Here is a 13,627-nt window from a genome sequence, read left to right on the forward strand (position 1 = left end):
GCACCAGTGATTCTGGAACAGTGAACCATAAATGGTGAGTAAAGACTAGATGCACATAAGTTTTGAGAGCAGGTTTGCATAGCCTATAATGATGTTTAGAAACTAATCAAATCATGATTAATACAACTTTGTTTATTTACATTGGGAACTGAATTTTAAAAATATTGATGGATCAAGGGTTGCTTTTCCTAAATCTAGCTCAAATACAAGCAAGAAATATTTATTACATTTTTTCTGAACCATAAGACTGTGGGAATGAAGATAGGTTGGAAGGAAACTTTCAACATCTGTTAAGAATAACGATTAGAAGGTACTATAAAATCTGAAATGCAACATAATAAATCTAGTCACCAAATCGAAGCTTTCCCAAGGAAGCTGAGGACATTGGACGTAAGTGTTTCTGAAATTACTAGATGTGCTTTACATTCAGAGTTTGCTTTGAAAAATGCATCAAAGTGTATAATTAAAAATACATATGTCTTTTGGACTTTCTGCATTTACATAAACAATAAATTACTATTATGACAGCTTGTAGTGGTGCTACCAAGGTTTCCATGTGATTGCAATGGTATGTTCTTAACGGCTACGTTATAAAACCAAGGAAATGAACAGTTGCAGAGGAACTAAGGCTATGGAGGCATCATTTGTTTAAGCTGTGCCACAGCAAGCCATTCCAACTTAAAATACCCTGTTCCTCACATAAAAGCAACTCAGTTCATCCCACCAAATGGCAAATGAATCAGCTGAATTGGTCATGCAATCAGATACTCCCAGCTAGTACACAATCTTTTTCTCACGTGATCAAATGCAGACTGAACACAGTTGCCATGTGGTATTTTGCTCCAGTTGATGTCTCAAATTGCCTCCGTGTTCTTGGATTCACAGGCTGGACTTTCATTTCTTGTTTTCTAATCTCCTGTTTAATCATCACATCTCCTCTGAGGTAAGTTGCAACGACATATAGATAAGTTCTTTCCAGGTTCTACCTGACACTGCTTCTCTCATGCAGATCAGGAAAGCCCTTCACAAGTTTTTTTTTTTTATATGTTTCTTAGCTCTGAATTTTGAATTTTTCCTCTCTAAGATGACACTGAGCAGAGTGGAAGAGCTACTAGAAAGTATTCAGTTATATAGCACTTTTTGGCCACTTCTTGAACTGAAGAAGGGACAAATGAAGAAACAGGTTTTGTTTTTGTGTGTTTAAATGAAGGGCCAAATGACACCAAACTCTGTGTCCTACAGACACTTTCTGTGGTACAGAAGACTTCCAAATAGCAGGAGCACAAAGCTAGCACGACAAGTCTAAGGATTCATTTGAAGATGAAGGGGTATGCAAATATTACCTGCACCAGTAGTAGAAACAAGTTTGGGCTTGCTGCGGGCTCCATCACCTTTCGTTGTATAGGCTGTCACAGTGAGGGAGTATGTAGTTTCAGGCTGAAGTCCAGAAATTATCATTTCCTAAGATGAAATTAAAAAAAAAGAACGCCGTATTAAAAATGTATTATTTTCTAAGAGAGTATAAAATTTTTCAGTCAACCCCTGTATATTGCATACGGTGCACATACTTTTGTGCTACAGGTAGTGATAGCAAGCATTTGAGAGCACCAACAAACTCTTCTGCGTGAAGTATTTCATAATGCACAACGTTTCACTTACTTAAGCAATAAAAGACAGCACATTTCTAAATAGCATGCCTCAGGTAGTTTAAGGCACAAGGCCAAAGGCTTAGTGATGTGAACAATGAATAAACCCTTCTGAAATACATTGCCTAGGGAATCTTATTGATATTGTGAAATGAATGTATATGCAAAAAAGAGAAGCTCAGATTTACTCATTCACTGGACATCACTGACTTAGGTATGAAATCCCTAGGAATAAGAGAGTGTTGCAGCCGTATCCACACCTCATAAGATATTATGGTTCAGCCAAACAAGAAAGCCTCTTTATTTTCATAACACTTTCATTGCAACCTGTATGATATCTAGTCTCTCCTTCCTGACCATCTAGTGTTTTAAATGGTTTCTATATTACTGGTAGGAATATTCATCTAAAGATTTCAAAGTATTTTAGAAACAACTCACTTTTAAGGGTTCAAAGAACTAACCCAAACCGCATTAGCAACCTGGTCAGGGAATAAATCTGAAGGACCCTCAAGCAAACCATAGCATCTACACAAGTAATTTTTCAGCTAGAACAAGACAATGGGAGCAGGACCAAATAGTAAGTGCTAAAACAGGGCGAATCTTTTCACACACACACACACACACACACACGCACGTGATGCTGAAGGGCCAGCCACCTGAAATGAATAAAATTTATGTCATCCTTTATGGCAAGCCAGAAAAAGTTAATTCTTGATACCTCGACTTGGCACATAAGCATTGCCCTAATATATTTGTTTCATGAAGGAATATAAAAGGATGGTATTGGGAAGTAACTGACTGGCCCAAATTTTCCCATTCATCACAGCTTCCAGTCTGTAACCACACCTTTTCATTTTCATATGGCAGAATATATTTACACTAAATTTCAGTGCTGCCGGAGAAATGGTATATTTATGTGTCAAGAATAAATAGAAAATGTGCAATCACACACACTTCAAATGAAACAGCCATAAAAGTTAATATAAAAATTATGGGTCAGACTATCCAGAGTAAGTGGATTTTTCAAGACAGTGGGTATAAGCTCAGTAAAGATGAGATTAGAATTTGGCATTGTATTTTCAGTCTTTTATTAGCAATACCGAAATTACAAGGTAATGATCAGGAGTAGGCAAAATGCCTCCAATAAAATAAAAACTTTTATATATATATATAAAACAAAAACAAAACAACCACCTCCTGAAAATCTGTTTCAGAACTGAATTGAGCCTAAAGGCCAAAATCAGTAAGACAAACTTTTGATCTCTCAGAAGGAAAATGTACCTGAAGTTAACAGAATAAAATAATAAAAAGGCAAAATAAATTATACTGTCCTTTGAAATAGTGACTAGCATATTAGCTTCATCTAAAAAAAAAAAAAAAATAGTACTTTATAGCGTAACAAAGATATGATGGTATGTAGTGCTGTCTTTTAGAAACATGATTTGGATCTGGCAAACACATATTATTTAGGCATAAACACTGCAGGGCATTTGGCTTTCCTGATCCCGCTGGTGAACATACAAAATAGATTTATCAAATTACCAAAAAAAGAAAAGTTCAATTGACTTCGGCTTTCAGCTATACAAAAAGCAGCTAGCCTTACAATAATTATAGAAAAACCTGTGGATATTGCTAGGCAATTTTAAACTACCTTCTTTTTATTTTTCTAGCACCATCTTTTAAAAAGGAACTTCTTTGCTTTGTGAGGCAAAGTTAGTAACAGCCACCAAGACAGAAGAAAACACAAACCAGTTCTGTACATTTCAGCATCATGCTAAACCACACTACAAAACAAGCAACACCCTCCCACACGCCCCTCCTGGGGAGGGGGAAAAAGTGCCATAAAGGAAAAAAACATTTATAATGTTAGTACATGCATCTGTGCAAAAGACAAAAAAAAATTCAAAAAAAAAGAAAGGTGGTTACAAGCAAACAAGCAAAAAAAAAAACACCCCCCCCCCCCACTTTTTGGCTGGCCAGTCAATTATTACTCACATGTTCAGTAGTATCATCATATTCCCACTGATTGAGAGTAAAGAATGTTGGAAAGAAAAACAAAAGAAATAAGGAGAGATTTGTAGCCTTGTTGAGGCAACCATTTCTTCTTAGTAGCAAAATAGATAAATAAATATGAAAGACATTTGGAAAACTCATGTAGAATTTGAAAAATCTCATTAATGAAAACAGGCCAGGCATTTTCAAATCCATTTCTGCTCCCCACCAAAACATAAAAGCAGCAACTTCTCTTTCCTTGGAAGATGAGAGTAGTACATATTCCCAGGCAATAAATCTTCTTGTACCATGTAGTAATATTTTATGATAGACTGCATTAGTAAAAGCCACTGAGACAGAATTAAGGGCTACCTGGTTTATTTAATCATGTTACTAGGCCATATGCATTTCCATTTCAACCTTAGTTTCCTCAAATTAATCCAATGCCTTATTTAAATTAATGGCAGAATGGCATGTATATATTTGTTAATCTTAACCACACTAATTAAGGTCTTTCTCCATCATGGTCTCCACACTGCACCCAAGCCCCAAGCACATGGGCCATGGAAGTAAATGAGGCAAGAAGGAGTAGTGGGAGGAGAACAGAGGCAACTCTTCCAAAATGAACCAAAGGCAAACAGGCAATTTGAAGTCAAAATGGCAGATTTTGCCTGTGTTGCATTTGGGCTCCAAAATCGCATCTAGTCCCCCCTTTTCTGACCATCTGGGATTTAAAATGGTTTTTATATTACTACCATACAGGCTGAAAGTGAAAATCTAAGCAAGGAAGGAGACAACCAAAGCACAGAAGCATCTACTTTTCTTTTTCATGCCCTTTCTCTTCCCTGCTCTGCCTCCCTTTTTTCCTGCTTTCTCTCAGCTGTTGAAGGTGTAAGAACACCTTAAACACAGTTTTCTAAAGTAGGTAGATAGACAGACAGACAGACAGACAGGTAAAAAAATAAAAAATAAAATAACGAGGCTGTCCAGAAACTGTAATAACGTTTGAGAATAGGCTTGCATTTGTTCTTAAAAAAGGTATCTGCACAGATGAAAGTTAGAACTAAGACTAGGTGAAAAAAAGGCAAAGAATAGTTGTATACTCACATAAAGTACTTAAGATGTTAAAATTTAACTATTTACTTCATGCTAGGATGATAATTTGTAATGATTTCCAGTCATTCCCATATAAGTTGAGAACTAGCTGTGACAGGTTTGTACATGATAATAGTTTCAACACAGGTTCGCTCCTCCAGCACCAGGAACTCAGAACATCACCAGTTTGAAAGAGCACTAGTATATCCCAAACAGAAAGACCCTATTTTAAGAAGCTTTTTAAACTTGATGTAATCAGGCCTGTGCTTCCATCATGTCTCATTATTTATAAAACAGATCAGAAATTTTGCATTAGAAGTAACCCTAAACCTATTTATACAAATCTTCTCATTTTATTACACAAATATGGATTTGAAAAGTGGAAAGTATAAATATGTCAGTGACTTCTGAAGTTGCACTAATAAATTCATTTCCTGTGAAATGTATGGTGAGATGGATACACACTAATGACATAAATACTGTAATAATGGGGTAATACAGGCCTCTAATCTGACTCTAGGTTCTCCACCAAAACAAAGAATATCAAGTGGTTGGATCAGGTGATGTACATTTTACTGTATTGGTTGTGACCTGGCTCAGATGCTCCTGATGCTTTCCATTTCAGAGAACAGGTATAGGGTGAAATCTTTAGGTTTAGGGGAGTCAGCAGAACAACACAGCCTTGCATTTAGTTGGTATTTTCCTGATGTGCACCTATACAGGAAAAGTTGCCTAGATTTGGCCAAAGAACCACAAAGCATAATTACTCTGAAAAAAAACTTATTAAAGTAAATATAAAATTTTATATCTGGTAGGCTGAAGTACGGAAAGAAAAAGACAATTCTATTTAGCTCTCATAAATGAAGTGTTTCCAGCATGACCTATGAAAGAACACAAAAGGATCCTATTACCTGTGCATCAGCCAGCATGATGTCCTTCAGCATGGGTTGACCCTTGGGCTCTCCATTTTCCATCCTCACATAGTGGACCTGGTATCCTCGGATCTGACCATGCTGCTTATTGGGTACAGGTGAGCGCCATGACACTTTAACAGCAGTAGAGTTGACAGCCTCCACCTCGACTTTGCGAGGAGGACCACTAGGAACTGGAACAACATCATTGGATAAAACAGAATTACAGGCACCTGTCCCACCCATGCAGAGTCTTTTCTTTTGCTCTTTTTTTTAAAGGGCAGACTTACTAAGTTTTCTTTGAAGAATACAAATTGTTCAACAAATGAAAATGCTCAACCAATCTGCTCTACCTTTCAGTGAAAGATCAAAAAACATGACTGATGCAAAAAATGGAAGAAAAAAGAGTATTAGAGAAATAGAAAAACATGTAAAAATGTACAAAAGCCAAGGAAGATGCTTTGAGATTCAAAGCATTAAAGTACAAAGAGATATTTTAATCACTGAAATAATAATAATAATAATAATAAAAAAACACAAAATATTTCCAAAAAAGTTTCCTTTGTTTTTGTTTGCTATTTCTTTGTTTGGGCTTTTTTCAGTAGTATAAAAAGGAGGCTGACAATAGGGCGATCTTCTGTCACTTTCATGCACGGAAGCAAAGAAAATGTGTGAAACATCAGTTTTCCAAGATTAAAAACAAAACTCAATAAAAAAAACCCAAAATCAAAAACAAACCAGAACACAGAACAAGAAAGAAGTTAAAAAAAACCTGGAGAAAAGTTCATAGACTTAAGTGTTTAAAAATAATAACTGTTAAATCAAGAAAAATGCAGAAAGATTTTCCCCCGAGAATTATTTTTATGTAGCAGTAGGAGAAAGAAGGATGTGTATGGGCTCAAAGGGGCAGTAGATTCACTTCATTCACAAAAAGATATTTTCTGTTAAAAAGTAAAAATACCAAATATAAAAACGATGTACAAAGGACAAGCCTTTGATTAAAATATTCAAATGGTGGTAATAACAGTGATTTGGGAAAAATGAGGAGCAGAAAAAAATACTGTTAGCCTATACAAAAGACAGCAGATCGATAGAGGCGCAACTGATGTAGTGGAGGCAACATACCATCTTCATCTGTCCGAATCAATACTGCTAAGCTCTCTGGGCCAGGTCCAACATCAGTGTGGGCAGTCACAGATATCCGGTACTCAGTCCATTTTTCCAGCTGTTCCAAAAGGTATTGGGTACTGTCCGAGGAAATTCCCAAAATTTCATGGGGCTTGACATCTTCTCCATCAATCCCAATGTACTTGATGGAGTATTCAGTGATAATGCCGTTCTGCTTTTCCACTGGTGGAGGTTTCCAACTTACCAAAATGCTAGTGGAGCTGGGGCTTGTGCAACTAATGTCTTGAGGAGGAGCTGATGGCTCTAATTTCAGTAGTGGGTTAAAGGAGGATTTGAGTGAAAGGAGAGGAGTGATTGAAAAAAAATGAACAAAAGAAAAAATAAAAATAAATAGAAGGCAACCAAATTAAAATAAAAAATAAACCAAAAAAGTAGAAACTTAAAATGCAAAATATCAGATAATCATATGCACCTTGGCTTATTAACATGAGGAAACTGAAAATGAATAAATCAACTAAATGGTGAAAAAGGATGTAGGGGAAATACATGAAAACGAAACCTCAAAATAATATTACCTACCTGTAATTAAAATTCTTCTTGAAATTAAACAAAAACGTGATACTTATGACTACGGACCTACCCTTGTAATAACTGCAGTTAGTGCAAGTTATATTTTAAATGATGTGTGACATGTACTTATTTACAAATTTGGACATATCCCCTTGCAAGTGGGCTTACACTCTTTGAGAATATTTATTTTCTTTTAACAGAGCTCTAAAAAACTTGCAATAACTGCTAGAAGTTACTCCAAAAATCACCAAATATTTTTGTAGCCTCCCCGCTCCCCAAAACAAATGATCAATTTTTCAGCTTTCTTTTTATAACTGAGTCTGCCTGGAACAAGTCAACTGCAAATAACGTTTAAATGGAAAGCATTTATTCAAACATTTATTGTAGCCAACATACTGGAAGCATGCAGTCAATATAACATGAAGAAAGTCTTAGTCAAAGATTTACCTACCAGGAAAAAGTGACAGGCTTGTTGATTCTGACTGTAACTTGTACTTACCCTAGATCAGATGTCAGTTTTTTTTTTTAAACTCCTCTTGGAGACACCTTTGCTAGCAAAGAATTAAATCCTACCAGTAATTTAGGTAACTTCTACAGGAAAAAAAAAAAAGAATCTGCCCCCAAATACTGTGTCAAGAAAACAGGAATTCATTTTACAGAGAGAATCCACAACCAAAGCAGATCAAAAAAGTGAAAGATTCTTAATTTGTGCTTCATATCTTTTCACTAGCACCAATCTTCCAGAGCAAAAGTGCTCACCTCTGCTGATCTGTACTCAGAGGAGTCCGTCAGCACATTTACCTTTTCCAAGCTCCAGAGCATTTAAGCATGTATGCCATTCCATTGCTTTCAATGAGACAATTCAGGCGCTGGAAGTTAGGTATGCATTTATGTGCTTAAATGCACATGGACTTAGCAATGCGTATGCTTTATTAGTAAGTGAGACCATCTGGAGCACCAAAAAAAAGGAGCCCTAGTTTAAATTCACTGGTAGAAGTAGTGGACATTCACTCCTTTCCTATTTCTGCTCTCCCTCTTATAGGGCAAATACGCATTTTGGGTGCAAAATCTTTTTCTTTCTTTCTTTCTTTCTTTCTTTCTTTCTTTCTTGGTCTATTTTTTTTTGCCATTTCTTGAGGTGAAAATAGAAATAAATGATTTGCTGGTATTTATTCTAGGTGCATCAAACAAAATTAAAGCAACGGAGAAGGCCTAGGACCCTGCTGCGACCTATTGTATTTACACATGTATCTTTCCGTTTCCCACAGCTCTTCTGCAGGAATCAATGGCTTTCTACTCAGTATGGTACTCTGATCTTCCAAAGGGAAAACACAAGGGAATGTAACAGCATTTCAACTGACTGGAGGAGGTGGTTGGGGAGACAGAACAGAATTTTCTCAGTTGGGCCTTTTTTTTAAGCTAATTTAGTAATCAAGTACTCAAAACAGACTGGTGCCCTTCTACCATGAATCTGTGCAGGAAATAAAAGTATAAGTGAAATACCCCTTAAGGATCTAACACATGAAGAAATAAATCCTTATAGTATCCTTCCCTGAAACCAAGATGAAAGGCCACAAAATAGTCTGGTGAATATTGCTAATGAACTGATGGAATTTTAATAATTTTTAATCCACTGTGCTCTGAAAAATGAAAAATATTGCAGTTATGTAACTGAGGATGTTCCGTAGCCTACCACATGTAACCAGTTTTATTAACACTGTATACTCTTAAAAAACTGTATATTAACACTGTGTATTCTTAAAATACACAATTTTTAAACCTACTGCAATTTTTTTCAGCAAACATGGTCTGCTTATATATCACTGAAATGAAATAGATTTTGCCCTTGATTTCACCCAAACTAAGACTGACTCTGATCCTAAAAAAGGCTTGACTGATTTCTCTTCCTACATAAACCTTCCAAAATTGTGTACTATCTGAAGACACGAGGCTGAAAAAAGCATAACACATTCTTACATTCCAGAAGGGTAAAATGGCAATGGTTACACACAAACTTGGCCCCTAAATATTTCTTTCATATGCACAGTTTGAGCAATGTTCACCAAATATGTTATAAAAGAATGAATATTTTTAGTAGTTGAAATGATTCCCAGAGCAGATAATCACCTTTTTTTGCATCAGATTATTGATTCTAAATAATTAAAGTCAAGAGGGACATTGTCACTGCCTCTACAACTAGTCTTGTGCTATATAATAAGGTCTTTTATGTTTATTCAGAATGACACAGAAAGGCTTTTGGAAGCCCATTTAGTTTTGGTTAAACTGAAGCTCTACAGCACTACTTCTCTAGTTATCTGAATTATTATTAATATATAACACTAATAAAGAATGATGATGTAATCATATCCATCAGAGACTGCAAACTAAAAAACAGCATGTTAACTGAGAATCTGAATTTTTGTTTTAAATAATATCACTTTAAGAAAAGTTCATTTAATTTTAAACAAATTAAGTTTTAAACTTGTGTAGTGTAATGAAAACTGTTAAGAAAGCATAATTTATCAGATAGGAGTAGTTCTTCAGGATGTCATCCTTGCTTACCTGATCATTTTAATTAAGTTTTAATTTAAATATTTTAAAATACATATATGAATCCCTGACAAATTTTTGTAGGCAGATGTGATGAGTTTCATCATACATTGACATATGCTTATGTTCAACATAAGCATCCAGTCAGAATACAGTTTTTCTACTGATGCCAAAATGATCAAACATCATAACAAACCTATGCAAAATAATTGGTAACTAAAACTCAGAAGGACTAGCCATTACAGAGGAACAGGTATGAGGAAATTTTTTGTACAATCTGAAATATTCAAATTGACCCACCTACAAAATATTTGTATTACAGGGCTTTGCTGCAGGCTTAACCTAGTATTACAGGAAATCTGCACACTGGGCAGGGGAAATTTTAAGGATAGATGACTGATACATCTACTGTGTGACAAACTATTATGGCATAAAAATAAAAGATTACTATGACAGCATAGCATTGTCTTCTTGGACACTGGCATTTTATACAATAAGTCCTTTCCTGATGACATGTAAGAGTCACTCATGTATTAAGCTGACCACAGTATATCTGTAAAATATGTGCCTTAAGCACCCTTTTGCTGTGTTAAGCATCATGAGTGCTGTATTTTGCATCATTCAATCTTTTCTTCTATTGTTGTTCCCCTGGGTTTCTGAGAGGCATCTCTTCGACAAAGACAACAAAGCAGAATAAAGTTAGCAAGGAAAGACACCTACTTGACTGCATGGTTCTGGCTGAGATTTCTGCTGTGGAAGCGCCCAGGCCTTGTGGAGAACGGGCAGCTAGGCGGAATAAGTACAAGCTGTTTGGCTTCAGCCCTTGCAGGCGATAAGATGTAGTAGGCTCAGTGGAAACACGTTGCTATAAGTTAAGCAATAAGAGAACCAGGTGTCTTGATTAATATTCCATGATTCTGAATTCTATAAATTGCCTATAGAAGAAATGCTTTTACATGCTGATGATAGCCCCATTGACAAGAATCTTAGATTTAAATTCAAGAAAATGAACCACAACAGAACAATAATAAAACCAAAAATGAATACATTACTTATGACAAATACACACTAAGAAACAATTTTTTAAAGTAGGCAGCTTAATAGGTGAAACTTATAGACAGAAATAATGCTTGAGTCTTTGAGGATGTAATAGCTCTGTACAAAGTATAAAAGGCTTTTCAGATACTAACACATGAACAAAGCCGTATTTATAGTTACCTCTTCTGGCAGTGAAATACAGGATTTTATGATGCGAGTAATCTTGGATTTAAGGTTAGCCTATAGTTAAATTTGTGTTCAAAATCTTAAGAAGCAAATTATTCCAAAGCGTAAGACATTAACAGGGGCCTGCCTCCTATTTGGAGGTGAAACATAGATCTTCTGTCCCTGCCCCCAAACAGTACAGAATATGCCTATGCATCTACAGCACATGTGTGAAGCTGCCATAAACCTCTGCTCATTTGAAGCATTAGCCACAAGACAAGACTGCAGGACAGCACTGACACTCTCCTGTTACCTCTTGAGACTACCAGTTTTCCTTTTGTGGGGGTCACCTAGCAATATCATGCCTTTTTTTTTTTTATCATTCTCCAAAACATCTCTGTTTCCAGACCTTCATGGAGGAACAGCCTTTGAGAGCCAAGACCATTACCATCTGAAACTGCACTCAACTTCTACAGATGACTTTTTGCAAACAACAGCAAAGTTTCCACCAGCTAGTGGTCATCAAGGATATTTTTTGATGTATACACACTCAAAGTCTACCATTAGGCTGACCGCTTCATTTAATAGACCATTTAATATCAAGGTATTCATACTAAAGAAAGGAGCTAAGAGATCAATTCTAAAGCATTTAAAGTTCAACTCATTTAAAAATTTAAGATAATTTAATAGATGTACAACATTTACCTCCTCCCCGTGCTCCCCGTCTTTGTAAACCAGTTCATAGCTGGAAATAGTATCAGAACGTGGAGGTGTCCAGGAAAGTAATATACTTGTTTCAGACTCAGGTTCTGCTTTGAAGTTCAATGGCTGACCAGGCACTAAAGAAAAAGAGTTGAACAGTGTTGCCCATTGTTTATTTGTCTCGTTCAACACACATTTTTCAAACCTCTTAAACTATTACCTGAATATTTCAGACAATACCAGTTTTATTGAACTTATTGAAATTAAATAACAAATTATTTAATTGAACTATGAATTAAATTAACCTGAACTCTGAAAAAAAAATTTATTTACACATTACAAATTTCCAAGGATTTCAAATAAACCTTTCAAACTGCGAATAATGCACATACAACTGGAAAGCAACTGAACAAAAGTCTGGTGAAGAATATCAGAAAGTTTAACCAATGTGTGAAACGGAAAATGTATATAATATATAGGCATATGCTGGAAATGAAAGTTTATATAAGATGGGATGGAATAATCAAGAAGAAGGCGTTAAAAGCATTACATGTATTTCCAAAAGCAGAAATGGTTTGCTCAGCTCACAAGTAATTCAGGTACTGAACACATCCTGCTCTTCAAGAAGGCATTAAATATTGAATGTTTTACAAGCATTAAATGCAAAAGTGTCTCTTCAGTAATGTCTTCATTAAGTGGCATATTTCCATCTTTTTGCTGACAGATATTTTTATCAATATAGCTGACTTTCTAGTAACAACCTTTTCTAATTGCAATAACTGAAAATGGAACTTCGAATCTGGCAGTCAAGAAAAATCTTTGTTGTTAAGTCTTCTGTAATGAGGTCACAGAAATTATCCAGACTAAATGTTACCCTCATTTACTTTTGCAAATCTACTGCAAATAATGAAGTTGACTGGGAAATGACAGGAAAATATATCCTGCCATTGGAATGCACAGAATCGTTTTGGCACCCAAGTTCTAAAACATTAGTATCAGTTAATAGTGCTGTTGATAATGTATGAAACAGTCTTCCACAGCACTTCTAGTTTTTCAGGAATAAAATGCACTATGCCTGATTTTTTTCAGAAAAATAATGAAATATGATTCTTAGCACACACTGAGAACAGGTGTCCTAAGTAGGATGCGATAATAATGATTGTTTCACAGTCACTTTTCAGAGCAGAATATTATTCTATATAAGTACTCTTCTTTTGTACACTAACAGATTTAAAAGCACCAGGGAGCAGAAAGTAAAAATAATACACTTTTTTAATTCTTGCCTTCCCCAGATTGTTTTGTTCTACAGTGTCACTTCGAGTATTTCACTACTCTTGTATATGCTGGCAGAGGTTTGATAGCTAACATTTAAACATACAGATAACTTGTCAACATGAGGTAAACATTCAGTCTTTGTGGAGCTTGCCAGCTCTCCACCATTCACTTGCATTTTTCAGAAACAGGACAAAATAGAAAAGGAAAGATGCAGGATAATGTTGCCTATTTCTGAGGGAATGAGTGAAGGAGAACAGGCAACCAAGTCTCCTTCTTCACCAGAGAAAAAGGAGTAATTGATTATTTTTCTGAAAGACAACCTGGTGTAATAAGAGATCACTTCATGTGTTCTACAAAGTCCCAAAATGAAAAAGATCACAATAAAAAGCACAGGGAGCAATTACAGCAAATATCAACATAATTAATTCTAATGGAAAGACATTTAATCTCATCCTTTTAAAATCAAATGGCTTTAAATTAACAGGGAGAGACAAAGATAACTGAATAATTCCTAACTTTGAAACAGTTTCTAAAATCTGCTAGGTCAAACTTTCA

At 35.5% G+C, this 13,627-nt stretch overlaps 1 protein-coding gene across 1 annotated transcript in view; it reads right to left on the reverse strand.

Moving 5' to 3' along the window:
* The window catches only part of PTPRD (protein tyrosine phosphatase receptor type D), a 367,736-nt gene that overhangs the window by 114,337 nt on the left and 239,772 nt on the right, over positions 1 to 13,627 (reverse strand). Inside the window, exons 9-14 of the mRNA XM_067316504.1 lie at positions 11,801 to 11,934; positions 10,613 to 10,757; positions 6,770 to 7,075; positions 5,645 to 5,838; positions 3,642 to 3,668; positions 1,344 to 1,461 (exon numbers count right to left, since the gene is read on the reverse strand). Coding sequence (XP_067172605.1) covers positions 1,344 to 1,461; positions 3,642 to 3,668; positions 5,645 to 5,838; positions 6,770 to 7,075; positions 10,613 to 10,757; positions 11,801 to 11,934 — 924 coding nt within the window. The remainder of the gene's footprint in view (positions 1 to 1,343; positions 1,462 to 3,641; positions 3,669 to 5,644; positions 5,839 to 6,769; positions 7,076 to 10,612; positions 10,758 to 11,800; positions 11,935 to 13,627) is intronic.

This window comes from Apteryx mantelli, chromosome Z (assembly GCF_036417845.1).
Source record: "Apteryx mantelli isolate bAptMan1 chromosome Z, bAptMan1.hap1, whole genome shotgun sequence".
Lineage (NCBI taxonomy): Eukaryota > Metazoa > Chordata > Aves > Apterygiformes > Apterygidae > Apteryx > Apteryx mantelli.